The sequence below is a fragment of the Trichoplusia ni genome, chromosome 3 (assembly GCF_003590095.1).
Source record: "Trichoplusia ni isolate ovarian cell line Hi5 chromosome 3, tn1, whole genome shotgun sequence".
NCBI lineage: Eukaryota > Metazoa > Arthropoda > Insecta > Lepidoptera > Noctuidae > Trichoplusia > Trichoplusia ni.
Genome location: NC_039480.1, coordinates 16,157,921 through 16,176,556, shown reverse-complemented (window position 1 = coordinate 16,176,556; position 18,636 = coordinate 16,157,921). Strand labels below are relative to the sequence as shown.

The 18,636-nt window shown below is 34.1% G+C and overlaps 3 protein-coding genes across 5 annotated transcripts; 1 reads left to right on the top strand and 2 right to left on the bottom strand.

Moving 5' to 3' along the window:
- Positions 1-713: 713 nt before the first annotated feature.
- LOC113508726 (mitochondrial dicarboxylate carrier-like) lies at positions 714-7,833 on the bottom strand. Its single transcript, XM_026891810.1, has 6 exons — positions 7,830-7,833; positions 6,531-6,716; positions 5,323-5,435; positions 4,945-5,084; positions 3,652-3,859; positions 714-3,056 (listed from the first exon to the last, which is right to left on the bottom strand). Exons 1-6 carry the CDS (start codon positions 7,831-7,833, stop codon positions 2,793-2,795), a joined length of 915 nt encoding a protein of 304 aa, XP_026747611.1. The 3' UTR covers positions 714-2,792.
- A 346-nt stretch (positions 7,834-8,179) lies between these two features.
- On the bottom strand, positions 8,180-18,610 carry LOC113492156 (mitochondrial dicarboxylate carrier). The gene is made up of 6 exons (XM_026869495.1): positions 18,437-18,610; positions 15,200-15,406; positions 14,891-15,003; positions 14,137-14,276; positions 13,521-13,728; positions 8,180-10,572 (listed from the first exon to the last, which is right to left on the bottom strand). Exons 1-6 carry the CDS (start codon positions 18,468-18,470, stop codon positions 10,330-10,332), a joined length of 945 nt encoding a protein of 314 aa, XP_026725296.1. The 5' UTR covers positions 18,471-18,610; the 3' UTR covers positions 8,180-10,329.
- LOC113492158 lies at positions 16,069-17,840 on the top strand. Of its 3 annotated transcripts, none has more exons than XM_026869497.1 (2): positions 16,069-16,444; positions 16,872-17,840. In XM_026869497.1, exon 2 carries the CDS (start codon positions 16,873-16,875, stop codon positions 17,608-17,610), a length of 738 nt encoding a protein of 245 aa, XP_026725298.1. In that variant the 5' UTR covers positions 16,069-16,444; position 16,872; the 3' UTR covers positions 17,611-17,840. The 3 variants fall into 3 exon arrangements, with proteins under 3 accessions (XP_026725298.1, XP_026725299.1, XP_026725301.1); XM_026869498.1 differs by lacking the exon at positions 16,069-16,444 and adding an exon at positions 16,573-16,740; XM_026869500.1 differs by lacking the exon at positions 16,069-16,444 and adding an exon at positions 16,772-16,790.
- Positions 18,611-18,636: the final 26 nt, after the last annotated feature.

Here is an 18,636-nt window from a genome sequence, read left to right as displayed (position 1 = left end):
TTTCATACCAAGAACCATGTTAACCCACCAAACCTGAAAATAGCATTTCCCTAGCAGTTAAGCTGAGGTTTCCATAGATGGCGCGAAAAGTACCTTTCGTAGCAGCTATGCTACGCCACATACTACGCCATGCTACGCCATTCCTTGTTTGCATTTCCGTTGCAACATTCTTTCTTGCAGAATTAGATGTTTCTTTGCAGCTAATAAGTGTTTAAAATATAGAGTATTAATGTTGTTCATAATATGTTATATTACTAATTATACAGAAATATATAAAAGTGATCCCGAGTAAAATTAGATTAAATAAAGTAAAAGGTATCGTAGCTAGCGGAGACGCGATCGAGATTTAATTCCATCTTTATCTTTGTGCGATCTTTGGTCAGTTAGTCTACATGATTCTGATTTCTGGTCAATCAAACGCACTGTCGTCTGCAAAACAGATTAATATAGGAAGGAACCAAGAATTTACTTGTACCACCCCAAGTGTTTGATCAACATTATTGATATGGTATTTTTTATAGAATATGTCTACAAATAAAACAACATAATTAATTCTAATGTCTATTTCGTAAAATCAAGTTTTATTTTACTGAAACCATTGTAAACATTATTGAAGTAAGATTAATACAAATTGTAATTATGTAAACAGTTAAATAAAAGTAAAGATAAAAATATTTAAATAATATAATTAATTCTAATGTCTATTTCGTAGCGACAAGTTTTATTTATTTTACTGAAATCATTGTAAACATTACTTCAGTAAGATTTATATAAATTGTTGGTACTGTTTAAAAGAATTAGTTACAGAAAATATTCATACAAAAATACATGCATCCCAAAAAAAACTTTCAAAAATAATTTGTAAAGAGATATTTATTATGGAATTTAATCTATAGGATTACGCAGTTTGCAAAGGTTTAATTATTTCAAAATATTTCGGCACATCAACATTATACATAGCAAGGAATATTATGGTGTATTTTGTATTATTTAAAGACTTCCCAGACTTAGTATTCCATGTTAAACATTTATCAAATTAAACAATACATTTTCATTATCAAGTAACAAAGGAGAATGAATAAAAATGTGTGAAATTTGATCTAAATATCCACCATTAATGTGACCCATGTTGACTTGCAGTCCGTTACAAACAAAGGAACTTTTAGTATGAGACAAATAGAACTTTCAGTGGGTTTAAGTCATGATGCTCATTGAAAAAAACCTTCTACATCGCCTGTTGTGAACTGCTTGACGCCTCTGAGAAGCTAGCAACCAAATGCGCGATAATTGAACTTGATAGCGTTTATTCGATTGTAATAGGAGCATGTCTACTTTAATGTGGGAAAAAAACAAACCCATTTAAAGGTATAAAAATAACACGGATTTAAAATCGAAGGACATCTTTTGTAACGATAAAACTTTTTTGATCACTTGTTGTCTTGTTTCCTGGCGTCTAACCAACGATAGAACATTGAATTAACAGCCTCTTGATATTTTAGCGTAAAAATAACGAACATGATTTAGATGCGGTTTTGTATAAATTGTACTCGTATTGAGTATATTGTTTGTACCGCATACTTTGTAAGTTAGCAAACGATAAGACATGTATTGCTCGGTATTACGCGCTATTTTACATAGAAAAACGGTTTCGAATAGGCATGTTCGGTTGTTGTTTGGTTGTACATATTTGCACCTGTGCAGCGATCATTTACCATACGTTTTTACCGTTGCAGACCCTTTTTGTAATTCGGTAGAACGGTTTTACTGGCTTTTATGGTTAGTTTTATCAATGCTTGTACTAATTGTCTATGTACAACATATATCTTTGAACGATTTAGAGACTAGGCAAGTCACTTGTCACTCGGAGCTCTTCATTTTTACCTCGGTACAATCGGATACAAACAATAGAACATGTATATCACTTGCTATTTTCACGTTTTCAAAAACGTCTACAAGGCAAATGCTTTTTACCGTTTGTACCAGTGACTATATTTTTTGTACCACTTAGTATTTTTTTTGAGCCATAGTAACAACAATATAACATACTTATGTATTTTCTAGAAATACCTGCTATTTCATATACATATATTATGATACAAACTTAAACATTATTTCTAGGCACTTTGACAAGTGACACTGGTCTTAATATCCTTTCGGCAAATCCATTGCAATTCCAGAATTGCAGAATCGTCACAAAAATTAGAAATGTGTACCAACGATGTCCTTCGAATTAATATATCGCGAACCATTAAGTCGGTTCTAACTCAAACTTTTCTCCCCATACACCTTTAATTACAATGGTATCAAAGCTATTAAGCCTAATTATACGTCACTTGCATAATTATCTTGCACTACGCATAAGAGGTCCTAAACAGTTCTCTACTTATTAGAACTCAGGTCCTATTGGTGGGTATATAACGGTGAGACTGGCTATGCAAAAGATAATTTTATACAATAATTGAATCACATTAATACTCTCTTGGTTCTTCTCCTTGGTTAAAACCGTTTTACTAATTCGCGAAAACAAAAGTTTTTTGCCTGACCGGTAAATGGCACCTTTACCGGTACCACGAAGTTATGCTTCTGCACACCGTTTATGGAAATAGACAAATATTCTTATCTATCAAAAAATATATAAACAATTCATAGGTCGTTTGATAAAATTATGAATAAATGTTAAGCCTACCCTGACTTATGCATAGTAAGCCAGGTACTACCAAACCGTTATTGTAAACCATCGGTTCCAATAACCAGGTTCAAATCATTTCAATAGCCAACTTCCATGAACGAGGCTAATGTCTTATATATTCGACCTCCTTTGTCAACTTGATTAGTCCGAAACGCATTCGGAGTTGTTCGTAGAATACAAACGTCAGGATTGTGTGAGGAGCCAGCCTAACAAATGCTGGGAAATATCCTTTGAAGAATGCCAGAGGGCCTTCCCTAGCTGTGTTGAGTATGAGACTCGGAAGGGACTTTATTTCACCGGGCTTCGCGTTCATCACTCGGGTTTTGAGAACATCTACCGGTTGAGTCAGAGTTGTTGCGACTCCACCCTGCAGAATAGATTATGAATTATGTTCTAAAATCCCAAGGAAATGACGTACATGTCGATGTATTTGTACGTATGGAAACAATTGCATTACTTTAAATTGCCGTCACGCTAGACATTCCAGTCAGGGAGTATTTGACGATGCTATCCTCGCTTTAATACACAGGTTGGGAGGTACGTAGATGCAAAAATTCGCATATCAACAAACTTGTTCAATATAATTGACGAAATAACGCATTTTTGCTCGCAAAATTCAGTTAGGTAGATATTACCTCCACAGCATTGTACAACTCGCGTATGTATTTCCAATGTTCCATTGCTTATAGTATGATCATAACCATATTGCGGAAACAAAAAAAAGACAACAAATCCAAAAACGTCGCGAAAAATATTCACAAAATCATGAATTTAATCGGAAGCGTGTAATGAATGAATCCTAAAAACACAGATCAGCGACGATGTGCTTGGTGAGATACATATATAACCCACAAACCACAGAGCTTCAGGAAAGCCCCGAAAACTCTCTCAATAGCTTAACCAAAGCAGAACAATGAAGTTGATTATGATAATTATTGTATAAGGGAATATTTGGCACTTACCGCTAATATACTAGCCCAGACGTGCGTCCCAACATTGTCTTTGAAGTATGGAGTCGAGAGAAGTAATAATTTAAACTTATAATAGAAGGCGATTTGTCCTATAGTCATGAGAGCAGAACGACTGCAGTTCATGGAGGCTCCTGCCCAAAGCTTTGTGATGCCTTCAGTTGTCGCTACCTTGTACACTCCGTGGAGCGCATGTTTGTAGCTAGAATTAAATAGGCAGGAGTTAATATAAACTTAGAGAACTACACCACGGTTTATTCCCAATAGTTCCGTGGTGCAGTTCCGTGACGGAACTACTGAGAAGTTTTTTTCCCACTAGTTCCGCGGAACTGCTGACACACATATTTTCAGTCATACACATAAATTGTTAATAATAAGGTTTATTCCTATAAATATTAAGGGATAAAATCGTCAATTTACAGGCAAATAAATAAAATAAATATAAGCAGTATGCAAGATGTGTTTTAAGCAATCGTCAGAAGTGGAAGTTCCAGCGTCTTTCAAGGATTTTTTATTGGTCGATTATAAGGACTCAGACGATGGCCTACAAATTTCAGTGTTTTGCTCAAATGAAGCAAAACATCTCTTCAAAAGCGTAGCAAGTTATTTTAGCGACGGAACTTTTAAAAGTTGTCCGAAGCCTTTAACACTGTATACTAGAAACGGGGATTTAGGTAGCACCGAGGCCACAACAAATATTATTCCTTTAGTATACGCACTGTTTAACAAAGAAGCATATTACACAACTTTTTTATGCTAATGCACAACTCGATTGGCAACAAAAAAAAGTTATCACTGATTTTGAAGAAGCGGCTATTGGCTTATCACGAAACTTTTCCGGAAGCAGAACATAGTGGCTGCTATGAAGAATAGGTTATCAAGAATAACAACAGTGACGGAATGAAAATCAAACTAAATCTAGGTTTTGAATGTAATTAAACTTTTTATTTATTTGGCTTTTAACAGTTATCCCTTATGCCATTTTTTTTTAAACGAACTTAGCAGCCACTATGTTCAGGTTCGGCGTGTCTGTCCTCAGTGGCATCATAACAATGGCTCCCAAACGGATTGAGCAATTACAATTTAGTTTGTTCGGTAATAAAGGGGAACATAATTATAATATGAGTAAGCATTTTTGGACAAGTTAGATAAAAATTGTTCGAGCCATTTGAAAGTTATGGGGAGTGGAACCTTTAACTGTCAGGAGTTTCAATTTGTTATTTTATCTTGTTACCACCGGTAGTATTTGTTTCAAGAATGACATTATTATGCTTATAGTATACATACTTTCTTCTTTGTTCCGGGGGAAGTTTAACATCATTCTGCATCCTCACATTCACTAAATCACCAGGGTTGCCGACAAATCCTCCTGCAAATCCACCGATTCCTGCTATGATTGTTGACATGTAAAATGGTATTTGACTGCCCTGAAACATGAAAAGCCATTATATTATTAGTACTATTATTAGTACCAGAATTACAGACCAGCCTTGAAATATTGTTTTGGCAGCGATAAATATTAAAATTCACTTTAGTTTCTTGTATATATTTTTTTTAAACCCACTTTGAGGGTTCTGTCCGTGTGTCGGTCGCAAGGCTGCACCTCATGGCCTGTAGTAGAAGTAAGTAGTTAAATTTTAACCTATCAAAATGATAAATACGTACATCTTTTGGTGTTAGTCGTTCTTTGGCACCTTCGTATATTGCAAACCTACATGTGGAATAAGTTAACTGTCTTAACAGGGAAGCTGATATTCCATTGTAGAGTCCCATAATGCCTGAAATCATAATACATTTCACAACCAAAAGATTAATACTAGGAGATGTACTAATAATAGATACGGTATATACATAACATGCTATTATTTTCGGACAAGTGTAAAACATTCCATAGTAATAAGTCAGGCGCGACTATTTTCAATATAAACCAAATATTCAATATAGGCCAAAAGTCGCTCCCTAAATACGCTCGCACGCAGCCCACAAAGCTCGCAATATTCAACCCCATATTACATTTCTACTTTTTTTCGTTTTTCAGGCTGACACCTACCTTAAGGGCAAGGGGCAAGTTATTCCTGCAAGACTCATTCTCTAAAGATGGGTGTAATGAGCTCAGCCCTCTATCGGTGGTCGCAAGTCACTATGTCAATATAGGCAGAGACATCTATCAAGTTTATGGCGCAAAGGTATGTCGCTCATGTATTAGGCTCCCGTTTTACTACTTTCTTAACCGTCCGCTAAACAATAGTCGACCGCGGCTTACCTAGCGCCAGAAGTGAGAGCGCCATGGCCAGTCCGCCAGTCATTTTAGCAACCATGCTGGGCAGTTTAACAACGTGTACATCACTTCGACCGTAGAGTGATGGCAATCTCCAATTGCTCGACCAATTCAACAGAGGTACTTACACTAACTAATATAGCCATAACCAGTGGGCCCCAGGGTCGGTCTGTGCGTTAGATTTCCGTGTGGCCACTCCAACATGACTCAGATTGACGGCAGGTTCAGCCTAGCGGTGAGTTTTCCAGGATATGCGTCAGGGTAACTTAAATATAAACGCGCGTACACGCACTTAACGAACGCGGAGGAGTTACTGTTCAACATACATTTTGCCAACATTAGGTACATCGTCACATATTATTTCGTGTACCATGAGAAACACAGAACTGTACGGGTCGGCTGCCAGTCTAACCGGAATCAGCTGAGTACTGCGACTGCCTATCTGACCTCCTCAACCCAGTTACCTGGGCAACACGATACCCCTGGGTTAGACTGGTTGTCAGGACTGTACGTGCTTTTGATAATAATATAAAGTTAAATTACGATATTATATTAAATAGAAACCAATTCTGATTGTTGAATAATAAATAAATACCTCGATTTCTGAGCACTCTTCTGATAACATAAACTATTGACACATTCTTCCCTTTTTGAGTCTGCATCTGGACTTTCAACAAATCCAATGGATGAGTGAAACATGCTGCTCCAGCTGCTGAGAGGCCGCCGAAGTACCACCTTGCTATTCTTTGTGGTTTCGGGGGAGGAGGAGGTGCTGCACTCACTAAAAAGCAAAGAAGCCATGTAATCCTACTGATATTATGCACAAAAAAGTTTGTATGTATGGATGTTTGTTTCTCTGTCCCCATATAACCACTAAACGATTTAGACGAAACTTTGTATCCAGATAGTTTAAAGTCGGAATTGGCTTGTTCTTTATCTCGATTGTATGTTCCCGAGATATTCGATTTGTAACGAGCGGTCCCGCGGGCAAGCAGCATGTCAACAATTGTGAGTATGTTAGGATAGGCTAAATTGATTGATTTATTGATAATTCAGCTTTGGCGCCTCATTTAACAAGTTATTTTAGTACCGTCCAATAGTATAGTGTATTTGTATGTTTAAATTTCTTCATTTTTATTCGGTAGAAATCTGCTGTTTACAAATAACATGAAAATTACAAAATGTAAGTAAATGAAGATAAAAATAAGTAATCTTACGTACTCTTTTGTTAATATGTTGCATATAAACACAGTTAAACAATTATAAAATAGTTGTATAAATTATACAAAATAAATTATGCGCACTAAACGTGACAGCAAAGAGTATATCTTTATAAACATTACAAGTGACGGCTTTCATCGGTCTTCTTATTTTTTTATTTTAATGATGGAAATGTTGCTAGCATTTCCTATTTTCGCTGGGCTGACTCTATTACCTACATCAAATTAATACTGTTACTGCTAATACCAAGAATTAAAAATATCTTTAAATTAAAGTTTGGCAGTTTTTCTGGCTAGACCACCATAGGTATTATCACAATGGGCCTTATCTACCAAAACCTACAGCAAACCAGATCAAGGAACGCTTCAACAGAAAAAGGAACATAGCGGTTATCTCGGTAACGTTACTGTATATTAGTGTAGATCAACAGTAGGTATATTACTATAATTCATTTCCTTAGGTAGCTGGTAGGTACCTAAAGAACGATCTTGGACCAGATGCCCAGATCTTCGAGATACATTCATGAAAGCCTTTTAAACTAGCCCAGAACAAGTTAACGTAAAACAAACTGGATTTTTATTACAGATTATTTATACAGTGGGTATATATAGCAAGGAGTATTTAATAAGAGTCCTTAACATTCTTCTCTCTCCTTATCATTCCCGTTCCTTACTCATTTCTTCCTGAGCTTTATGTTAACTTGTCGACATTTATACGTAATGGTTAGCTATCCAATTGTTGTCAAATAGCAAATGTTCTGTAGGTACGATTGGAACTATCGATTACTAGGTATATTCCTTCTTCAAACCTCAATCGTTACCAGCCGAGATTAGAAAATGAAAAAAATCCTTCTTTTATCCGCAACGTTTTCATAACACAATGGATTTTGATGAAATTTGTTACAGGATTTTTTCGCCACCACTTCCGATGTCCGCGAGCAATGTATGTAAATAACTGTATGTATGTATAATGTTTATGTTTTTATACGGATTGTGTAGTGTACAAATTAAACAACATAATTCATTTAATGTCTATTTCGTAACATGAAAACAGAGTTTAATTTATATCATAGGACTGTAAACAGGACGTCTAATATTTAACCAAGATTATTGTAAATACACTTAAATAACAAATTGTTAAAAAATATTCAATATTTGTATTTCAATAATGTTTTACAGAAAACAATATTATTGAGGAATGTCTGCATCTCAAAAAAATACTTCGAAAAATAAATTGTAAAAAGGTACCGTTATGGAATTTATAGAATTACACGGTTTACATTTAAAGTTATTATTTTGGCACATTAAACATAACAAGTAAATAATTTAAACAATCACGTTACAGTTATTTGTTTAACGAATGCTTAGCATCCATTTTATCCACAGAGTATATTATATTACTTTAAAAGTAACAATTGTATAATTTCACTTTCATTCACAGGTTTTTTTGCTTATGCCCTTGTCACATAATATATACCTATGCAATTTTTAGTGTACATTTTTATAATTAAATTAAAACAAATGTCATAGTACAATATTACTTAACCACATTTTTGGTTAACACAAAAATTTCTTCTTTTAAACATCAAAACAAAATGCAGTTAGTATATTTCTTATTACTATTATCCTGTTTTCAAAAAACTTCATAAGATTTTTAAGGAATATGGTGTTATATAATAAATAGTCAACAAGTGTTAGGATTCACTTAATTAGGAAAATATGAACAGACAAGAAAGGGAGCTCTTGTCTGTGCTTTCCTGTCAATTGGGTTAAATCATTAGATCTGACTAGTTGTTTTCTTTCTTTAATATACGATTGATGCCGGCGTTAGGAATTCTAATAGTCAGATAGATCTCAGAATAAGATCTTTCTGGAAGGATCCAACCAATGCAGTATACAGAAAACTCTGTTTCCGCCCTCCGGAATATCGACCTTCTTTCTCCGTTCCTAACACTAGCACTGTATATTATTAAATCGTACCAAATAACTATTGGTATATAAAAGGGAAGACTGACAGTGCACAAGAGGATTTTAAACAATAAATAATAAAATGTCACCTTGGTAAATATTTGTTCATTAGAGCTTCATAAAATTTCGCAATAGGCCTTTTTTTGTCCGAGTTTGGCCGGTAAATGGTACCAACACTTTTGTGACAAAGTTGGGGTATATTATCTGCTCACCCTTTTAGGGAAAATAGACAAATATTCTATTCTATCTATTAATAAATATTTCAAAAATAAATAATTTATTACACAAATTATATAAACTAGGATATTATAGCATTAGCTATATCAATGACGAATGGTAACTACGTATTATAAATACCTTGAAAATATGAGCTATATTAATTATTAACTAAAGATTGGTCAATTCCTAGAAATTGCTAGTTTGTTTGGTAGAATTATAGTTCAATATTAGAAAAGATTGTGTCGTTGATTGCAGCAATCTCAGTCCGGTACACATCAACTAAAAATACTTGTTAAAGAGTGACCGAGTTCAAATGTGGGCGTGTTTTCCCTTTATTGTCGTAACTTGACGCAAACTTCTAATAATAAAGCTTTATGAACACATTTCGTTACTTATCGCTGGTCGAAACGCAGCCTTCTTTCGCGTACTGCTTGACAAACACGTCCACATAGATATTATACAAAGATATTATTTGCTTACTTTGCATGCAATGAACGCATCAACAACCAATTTTCCAGCTTCGCAATTTCAGATCTATAGAATGTAGATGATGTATAAGTATATGCATTTCACCCAAGTATAAAATAAAATTCCTCTTTCCTTCAGACATAAAATGTTAAAAACCCTTTAAATAACTAACATATAGAACAAAGAGGCTACAATGTAATTAATAAAACCTGACATATCGGCATCGTTTGACGAGCTTACTTAGATCCGGAATGCGTATAAGAATGTAATGCATATTCGAATAAGAATTAACGTAGTGCCTTTAGGAGTTACTAGGTAGACCTACGAATGTGTATTCAACTGTAACATTTATAAAATTCAAAAAACACCTACATTAAATTTGTAATACAATATTGATAAGAACAATTTCCACTAACAATCTAAATGCATCTAAAAACATCTGACATGTGTAACACTTATCTAAAACCACTCTACAATTTTACGAATTTTTCTTACATACAGTGTGCCAATATTCGATTTCTATAAAGCCATTTTGGGTACTCCAAAATTGAATCGAAGTTGTTCTAAAAATACGAAGGTTAGGATTGTGTGAGGCGCCAGCCTAACGAATGCCGGCACATACCCCTTGAAGAACGCTAGAGGGCTCTCCTTAGCAGTGCTAAGTACGAGTTGCATTATGGACTGAACTTCGCCGGGCTTCGCGTTCATCACTCGGGTTTTGAGAACATCCACTGGTTGTGTCATCGTAGTAGCTATACCGCCCTGAAAAATAAATAAAGATTTAATAAGGTTTAGTTTCCCGAGTACATACTTGTGCTGCTACTTCACATAGATTCTAAAACTCCGATTGTCCATGTGATATTAAGAGATATTGTTCTCCTATATTTTCTGTTCCTAGTATGAATAATAGCTCTTTCATTAAAGGATTTTAAAAATTAAGATGGCTATAATATATTTCCTTAATAACTTGATAATATTTCCATCTTTTACTACCCTATTTCTAAACAACAACATGGAATTTGGTAAATATATTAGCAAACTAGCTGTGCCCGCGACTTCGTTCGCGTGGAATAGTGACTATGAGCAGCGTTTTTTTTTAATATGTACTTATTTTTATTTTGGATCGGTCATTTTGGGTAGCTAAAAAACCTACTTTACTGTAATGCTTCTCTATATACAATATTAGACGTATAGCCATCGGGGGTGAAAGCATACAGGCTACTGGAATTGCTAACACGGGAGAGAGCCACATACAATTGACCGTGCGAAAAACAGCTGATACTTAGATCTACACCCACAACTTTTAGAGTCTGACCTTGAGCTTTATTAATTGTCATGGCGAAACATAGGCTCACTGGAAACTGAATTCGTTTAAAACTAAACGGAAAATTGTTTGGAATGAGAGGAATCCGAGGAATAAAAACACTATCACCTTTTCCGCACCCTGTTAAAATCTCTGCTTCTATCAGATTTCGTTGTAAATTTGTTACTTTTAATCTAGTACCGTTGCAAAGTTTTGGTGGGCTTAAATTTCTAAGGAGCATAATGGGTACGCCGATTTTTAATTTTATTTTGTGAGCTGGTAGTCCAGGAGCACTAAGGGATTCTAAAAATTCTACTGGGTAGCTGGTAGATTCTCCTTCTTCCATAACTCTGTTAATAGAGATATACTCCACATTATCCCCCGAAACTAAGCTCAAAATTTCAGCGTTTATTGTTGCTGCTTGGTCGTTTCGTGGAGTCAAAATTGCTCTTTCGCAAAGCCAGTAATTTTCGCAGGTTAGTATTTGCGTTGGGTTTCCATACACCTTTGAAATGAGGTCTCGTATTGATGAAACTTTGCTGCATAAGTTTTCATTGAGAACAACTTTTCCTTGTTCTTGCGGATACACACCGTTACCGATCTCCAGTAATAACTCGGAAAACTCTTGAGCATTTTGATTGCCTCCGATTTGCGCTCGCATATTTAAAGTCAAATGCAAAGGGATAATGTAATGACACAGATGAGAACTCTTTAGACAGGCTCTAACTTCATCAGCCGTGGTATTACAGGGAGAGTCTGACGAAAATCGCCACAAAAAAGTACAGTAATGCCACCCATAGGTTGGTTATTTTGTTTGATATCACGCAACGTTCTGTCTACTGCTTCAACTGCTTTTCTGTTTGCCATTGTGCACTCATCCCATATAATAAGGCTGCAATCACGAAGAACCTTAGCTTTATCGCTGTTTCTTGAAATATTACAAACAGGGTTTTCTTTGCGGTCTAAGTCGATTGGAATTTTGAACATTGTATGTGCAGTTTTCCCTCCTGATAATAAAGTGGCTGCTATGCCCGATGAAGCGACAGCAAGCGCAATTTTACTTTGGCTTCGTACTTTCGCCAAAATCACTTTGTAAGAAATGTCAAAATCGCTGACAAAGTCGCGGGCAACATTATAGAGAAGTTAAATAAAAATTATCGGTTTAGAATTCATTATCGTAAATTAAATATGTTTTTCTATAAAGTCAATTCGATATTTAATAAAAAAAATGTAAGCTCGACTAACTTTTGGTTGTAATAAAGTCGATTCTAACACATCACTATTTATTTGGAATTAAAAACCTGCCACACTGGAAATGTCATTTTAAAGAGTGTCTATCATTCATGAACAGATCATACACATCTCAGCTGTTTAGGCTTTATTGAGGCTGCTTACACGATCATGCTAAAATGTATAAAGGTTGTTTCAATTTGACATGTAGACAAAGACAGCATCTTGTTAGTCCATTACACTGCATAGGCTATTTTTTTAGCTACTACTACTGAACGGATATGGATGAAATTTGGCAAACAGTTAGTTTAGGCTTGGAAATAACAACACTTATGTTACTTTTTACCGCGGGATAACATCTCAGACCCACGGGAAACTGGAAGGAATCTGTTCGACATGATTCTTAAAATTCAACAGCTTATAAACTACCTTCAGCCGTAAAAGAAAAATGTTTGTTAATTCCCATGGGAGTACTATGATTTCCCTCGGTAAATTATTCTTATAGTTTATGATATCAGCCTAAACTAACTTAAGTAGAAAGAATTTAGATGAGCCCTTTTATTTTTTTTCCCATGGTAATCCAGTCGATTACAAGGTAATAAGTAGCTATAACATATTCTATTAATGATTGTAATTTACCTATCTAGTAACAATGATCGACGTCGTTCGTTGACCGAAACAGGCGTTAAAAAACAATAAACTACCGATTCCCATGGGAAAAGGATGTTTTCCCGCGGTAAAAAGTAGTCTTTATGTTGCGCCAGGCTCTTAAATATGTCGGTACAAAATTTCAACCAAATCCGTCAAATAGTTGCGGAGATTATGGTGCCTATGTATGTATAAGCATAGAATAGTGTTCGACGTGATTCTTTAATTTCACATAACTTTTTTATTTATGAACCGATTGACATGAAACAAACACTAAAACATAACTGAAGCATACCACAATGTATTCGTGAAAACGGAATCCAACTCGGATCAGCCGTTTCTGAGTTTAGCGTGAACAGACAAATAGACAAACAGACAAACAGACAAACAGACAAAAAAAAAGTTAATTACATTTTTGGGTTCGACATCGACATAACAATAACCCCTGCTATATTTTTTTTTTTTTTTTTCAATGTACAGAAATCACTTTTCTACAATTTTATTATATGTATAGATGTGTTATACTTACTGCTAATAGACTAGACGTCACATGTGTCACTACATTATCTTTGAAGTATGGAGTGGCAAGAAGTAAAGATTTGAACTGATCATAGAAGGCCAGCTGTCCTATAGTCATGAGGGCAGCACGGCTGCATGTCATGGAGGCTCCTGCCCAGAGCTTTGTGATGCCTTCTGTCGCAGCAACCCGCCACAAGCCATGAATCGCATTTTTGTAGCTGGAATAAAATTTAAGTTAGTTATTCAATTTGCCAGAAGAATGTCAAATTGTCATATTTGTAGACCCTTGTAGAAATTTTGTGAAAAAATTAAAAAAGATCAAATAAAAAAAAAACAATTCCTCCGGTACAGAGATATTAGGTAGCAAACAAACAAATTAAGAACCTCCTATTTATTGAAGTTGGTTGATAAAATACATCTTGGCAACCAGTACTATCAATATACATTTGTGTAGTGTGAATAAATACTGCCAAATAAAACTGAGCATTATAATTTTTGAGGAAAATAGATACTCTTGTTTAGGAATCAAGCCTTATTGGTGCTAAAGATAAGATACTTCATTATTTATAGAATTTTATATCACTTCTATTTTTATAACAGAATTTATATTCATATAGTATACATACTTTCTTCTTTGTTCCGGGGGAAGTTTAACATCATTCTGCATCCTCACATTTACTAAGTCAGCAGGGTTGCCAACAAATCCTCCTGCAAATCCACCAAGTCCTGCTATGAATGTAGACATGTAAAATGGTATAGGTCGACCCTGAAATATAAAAACATATTTTGTTAATAAAAAAACATTTTTTTTTAAGTTAGGCAGGAATAACATTGTATTTAGTGATATTTATATACTAGGCGTATTTGAGAATGTTAATATTTCATGGTTTGTTTATATAATAGGCGTATTTGAGAATGTTAATATTTCATGGTTTGTTTTATTTTTCATTTCCTTTTAATTTAATTTTATATTTCACATTATTGTTGTTAGGTACTTGTACTCTGTTCTTTATTTATCTAATTTCTATCACAATTTACAGGCCTGCCAGAAGAGATTTCTTAGAGAAATAAGCAATATCTTCATACACATCTTACCAAATTTTGTGTTTCATTGATCTGTTTGTGTACATAATTTGTTGGATAAATAAATTAGCACTATAGCTGAATGTTTGCAGCATTGCATAGCCTATTAACATACTTAGATGATTTAAACATCACCAAAATAATTAGAATTACTGGTGAAGTAAAAGATCATAAGGCAAAGTGGATTCCAAACACTAGGCTGATTTTTGTCTCTTTTGCCCAGAAATAAGACATTTACCAGCTGATACTTTTAATATTTCAGTATGAGAATAAGTAAAAAAAAAGAATAATACTCACATCTTTTGGTGTAAGACGTTGTTTGGAAATTTCATATATTCCAAACCTAGATGTGGAGTATGTCAACTGTCTTAACAGGGAAGCTGATATACCATTGTAGAGACCCAGAATGCCTGAAATCATGACACATTTCTTTAAAACACACAACCCTATTTAAAAAAAATCTTATTTCAGTAATAAGTCATTAAAACCTTTTTTTTTAAGATACTTTTTTAACAATGTATGAAAAAAAAACAATCTTATTTCAGTAAGATTGTTTTAAAACCTTTTTTTAAGAAACTTTTTTAAATATGCATGAAAAAAGAATACCTTGATTTTGCAGCACTGTTTTGACAACAGATATTATTGAAACATTCTTCCCCTTTTGAGTCTGCATCTGCACTTTCAACAAATCCAGTGGATGAGTGACACATGCTGCGCCAGCTGACGATAGGCCGCCGAAATACCATTTTGATACTTTTATTGGTTTAGAGATCGCCTGTGGTTGGGTCCCAGGGAGAGGATTTGTTGAGCGCACTATAAATCGAATATAAGCTATGATAATGCAATCACTATAAATAATTAAAATTGATTATAAAATACTAATCAACAAATTCTTCAGTAGCTAATCATTTAAAAAGCTAATATCAATTTTATTGGTACTACTAATTTATGTTTCCATTACTTATTTTTTTTCTGATGTTAATTAGCTGTTCACGTTAAATACACGGATATTTTAAGGAAGTAAATTAATTTAATAAGAAGTTATCTTACGTACTTTTTTAGAAAATTATTTTATTTATTTTCACATATAATCACTTTAACGCAATTATACACGATTTTATATATTCCTATTTTATAAAAGTAAGCTCCATTTCCATGAAAATTTTGACACTCACGCCTCGTACGTGGTTTACTGTAACGTTGACTGCAGACTACTGTCTTAACTGTCATCAAGTGTCATCTCACTGACAATTTTATTTTGACACAGGTTGGTTTCTCAAAGTGAAAAAATAAAATAACTTGCTATACGTACAGAAAACAACTGGTGGAAATGAAAAAATAAAGTTACAAGAACAGTAGGCAAAGAATTCAAAGTTATGAAGATAATTCATCTGACTGTTACACTGAATAACAAACAGTTTGTTAAAGTGAAATAGATAATCTTAAGTTGTAATAGAATAAGCACTTGGTTTGCTTCATCAGTATTAGTACCGATATGCCTCATTGAGTATGGAGGCATACAACAAAGAATGTAAATTAAACGTAAGCTATAACTGAAAGAATTTACCCTAAACATGTAAATGTTGAGTAGAAAAAATGAAAAACATGATTTTAAAATCTTTAACTTTGTTAAATACCGTTTGGCAACACTCATCTTTATGTCTTTCACTGTCAAACGTCTACAAAAGTTTTAAGTTGACGTATCCTGGATGGGGTAACCTAAAACTTTTAACCTTCGAATCGGTCAATATTCAAGGTTGAATTGTCTAATATTAATTTGGCAGATTTCCGTGAATGTAATTCACTTCCGTCACTCGGCAGCGCCTTCAGTAAACTTACACAATTTAGAAGGTACTTACTTTTTTCGTCACTCGACATTATTACGCGGTTATTCGTAGCACAACGTTAATAATAAATATATTTTTAACACAAATAATAATAATTTACAAATGTTTAATCTCTTGTGTGTCCTATTATATAATATTTGAAACGAGTTATGTTATTGCCGGTAAACTAACGAGTACAGACTAAGGTCGCGCGAAGCTGCCTTTCATCTGAACACGCGGCGAGTGTTTTAAAACATCCAGTAATGACTGCGTGACGCTTATCGCTCGGCAGTAGAGGGCTATAGACACAGTGGAACTAAAGTAATCATTTGATAAATATATACCTAAGCGGCTAGCTGGCTACATGCTCAGTGTAACATTTATCCATTAAGTGTTATTTTGTGTTAAGTGCAGCAGAGTCTGTTTAGTAAATAAATATTATTTTGTTCCAGAATGTCAGCAGATATAGTAACATTGCTTCATTTAGATAAAGTATTATCTAGTAAGCTAGTAGTTGTGAAAGAAATAAATAGATGTGACAGTTCATTTGTTACAAGTTGTGTTTTAAACTACTGCATCAAGAACAAAGCAGCTGTTGTTTTAGTTTCTACACACAACTCATTTCAACACTACCAAAATGTGGGACTCAAAATAAACTACAACCTACAAAGATATGTGGACACCGGACTGGTAGACTTTTTTAATTTTGGAGAATATTGTATAAATAGTCTACTAACCAATAATAAATTACCAGAATTAATTCCAAAAATAAAAGAAAAGATTGAATTGATGCGCCATAAACATGATACAGTTAATGTGATATTGGATGGTGTAACTCATTTATTTGATTTAGATTACTCTCTAAAAGAAGTTAATTTGTTTTGTAATGAGCTAATTAAGATTGTTACCTCATACAACAACTCATTTGTCCTTTGTCATTGCAATGAGGCTAATGAGGATGATGTTTCATATTTGATGGCAAATTTACTGGCACATAAAGCTCATACAGTATTGGAGGTTGAGAATCTACCTTCAGGGTGGAGTGCAGATGTCGCAGGTCACCTCACAATAACATATCCTGGGTTAAAATTTGACAGTGATCATATGCACATTATGGATATAAAACCATCTCGATATCTCTTTAAACTATTTGACAGAGGAGTTAAGTTGTTTGCCCCGGGTACTGTTTAAAAACTGGTTAATTTTAAGTTATACTGTTTTGTAAATATTGAAATGATATATGCATTTGTTTTTATAAAATAAATAGTTTTATGGTATGATTGTTTTTTTATTTGAATTGTCAATCCCCATATGTTTATATCTACATAATGTGCCATTTTTTGTATGTAAATTTTATTATCAAGCACACTTGTTATTACAAACAAGTTATCTTTCTGATAATTATCTAATTTTTACCATTACGTAATTATGTTTTCACAGATTGTCTAATAACTGTAATGACTTACTAAATGTTATCATTCTTCATTCCAAGTTTATTTGTCATAGCATTTAGTATTACATAGTCACATATCATTGTTTGGCAACATACTATTTAAAATGCTAATTATTATGCATTTTAAGTAGAAAAAAGGAGACTGCAAAACAATAGTTGATTTTGAAATAGTCACTTGGTATAAAAATAACTATTTAGTCCAAAAGTTAGATGGTAAAGTTTGTCGGAAATATTTGCTCTACATTCTTTAGGTAGGTACTACAAAACGAACAATCTTGCTGTGTCAGGTAAAACGAAATCCTGTTGGTATGCGGCGTATTCAATCTCTAATCTCGTGTTTATTGATTAGGTAAAATGAAAACAGTTTTGGTGCCCGTCACATCCCTTGATCGGCACATAACTGACATGTTTATCGAGCCATACCTAGTCCTAAGATACGGTAGGCGTATCTTACATTTGTTGTTGGTCATAATATCGCAAGTAACAGTTACTACGCATAAAGAAGAAAAAAATACCTCAAACTATAGAATCAGACATAATACACTGACATTACGGTTAACTCACCATCTCCACCAACATCTGTGCAATCTTTAGTCATTGAAGAAATTTTGAATTTTCATAACAGAAATCGCACATATTAGGCCGGAAAAGATTCGAACCCGCTACTTTTTTATAGCGGCATGTCCAAGCTAGCTCTTAACTTGACGAGCCAGATGATTCAACGTTGCTCGTTGGGAAGCTGTAGGTAGGAATCTACATATTGG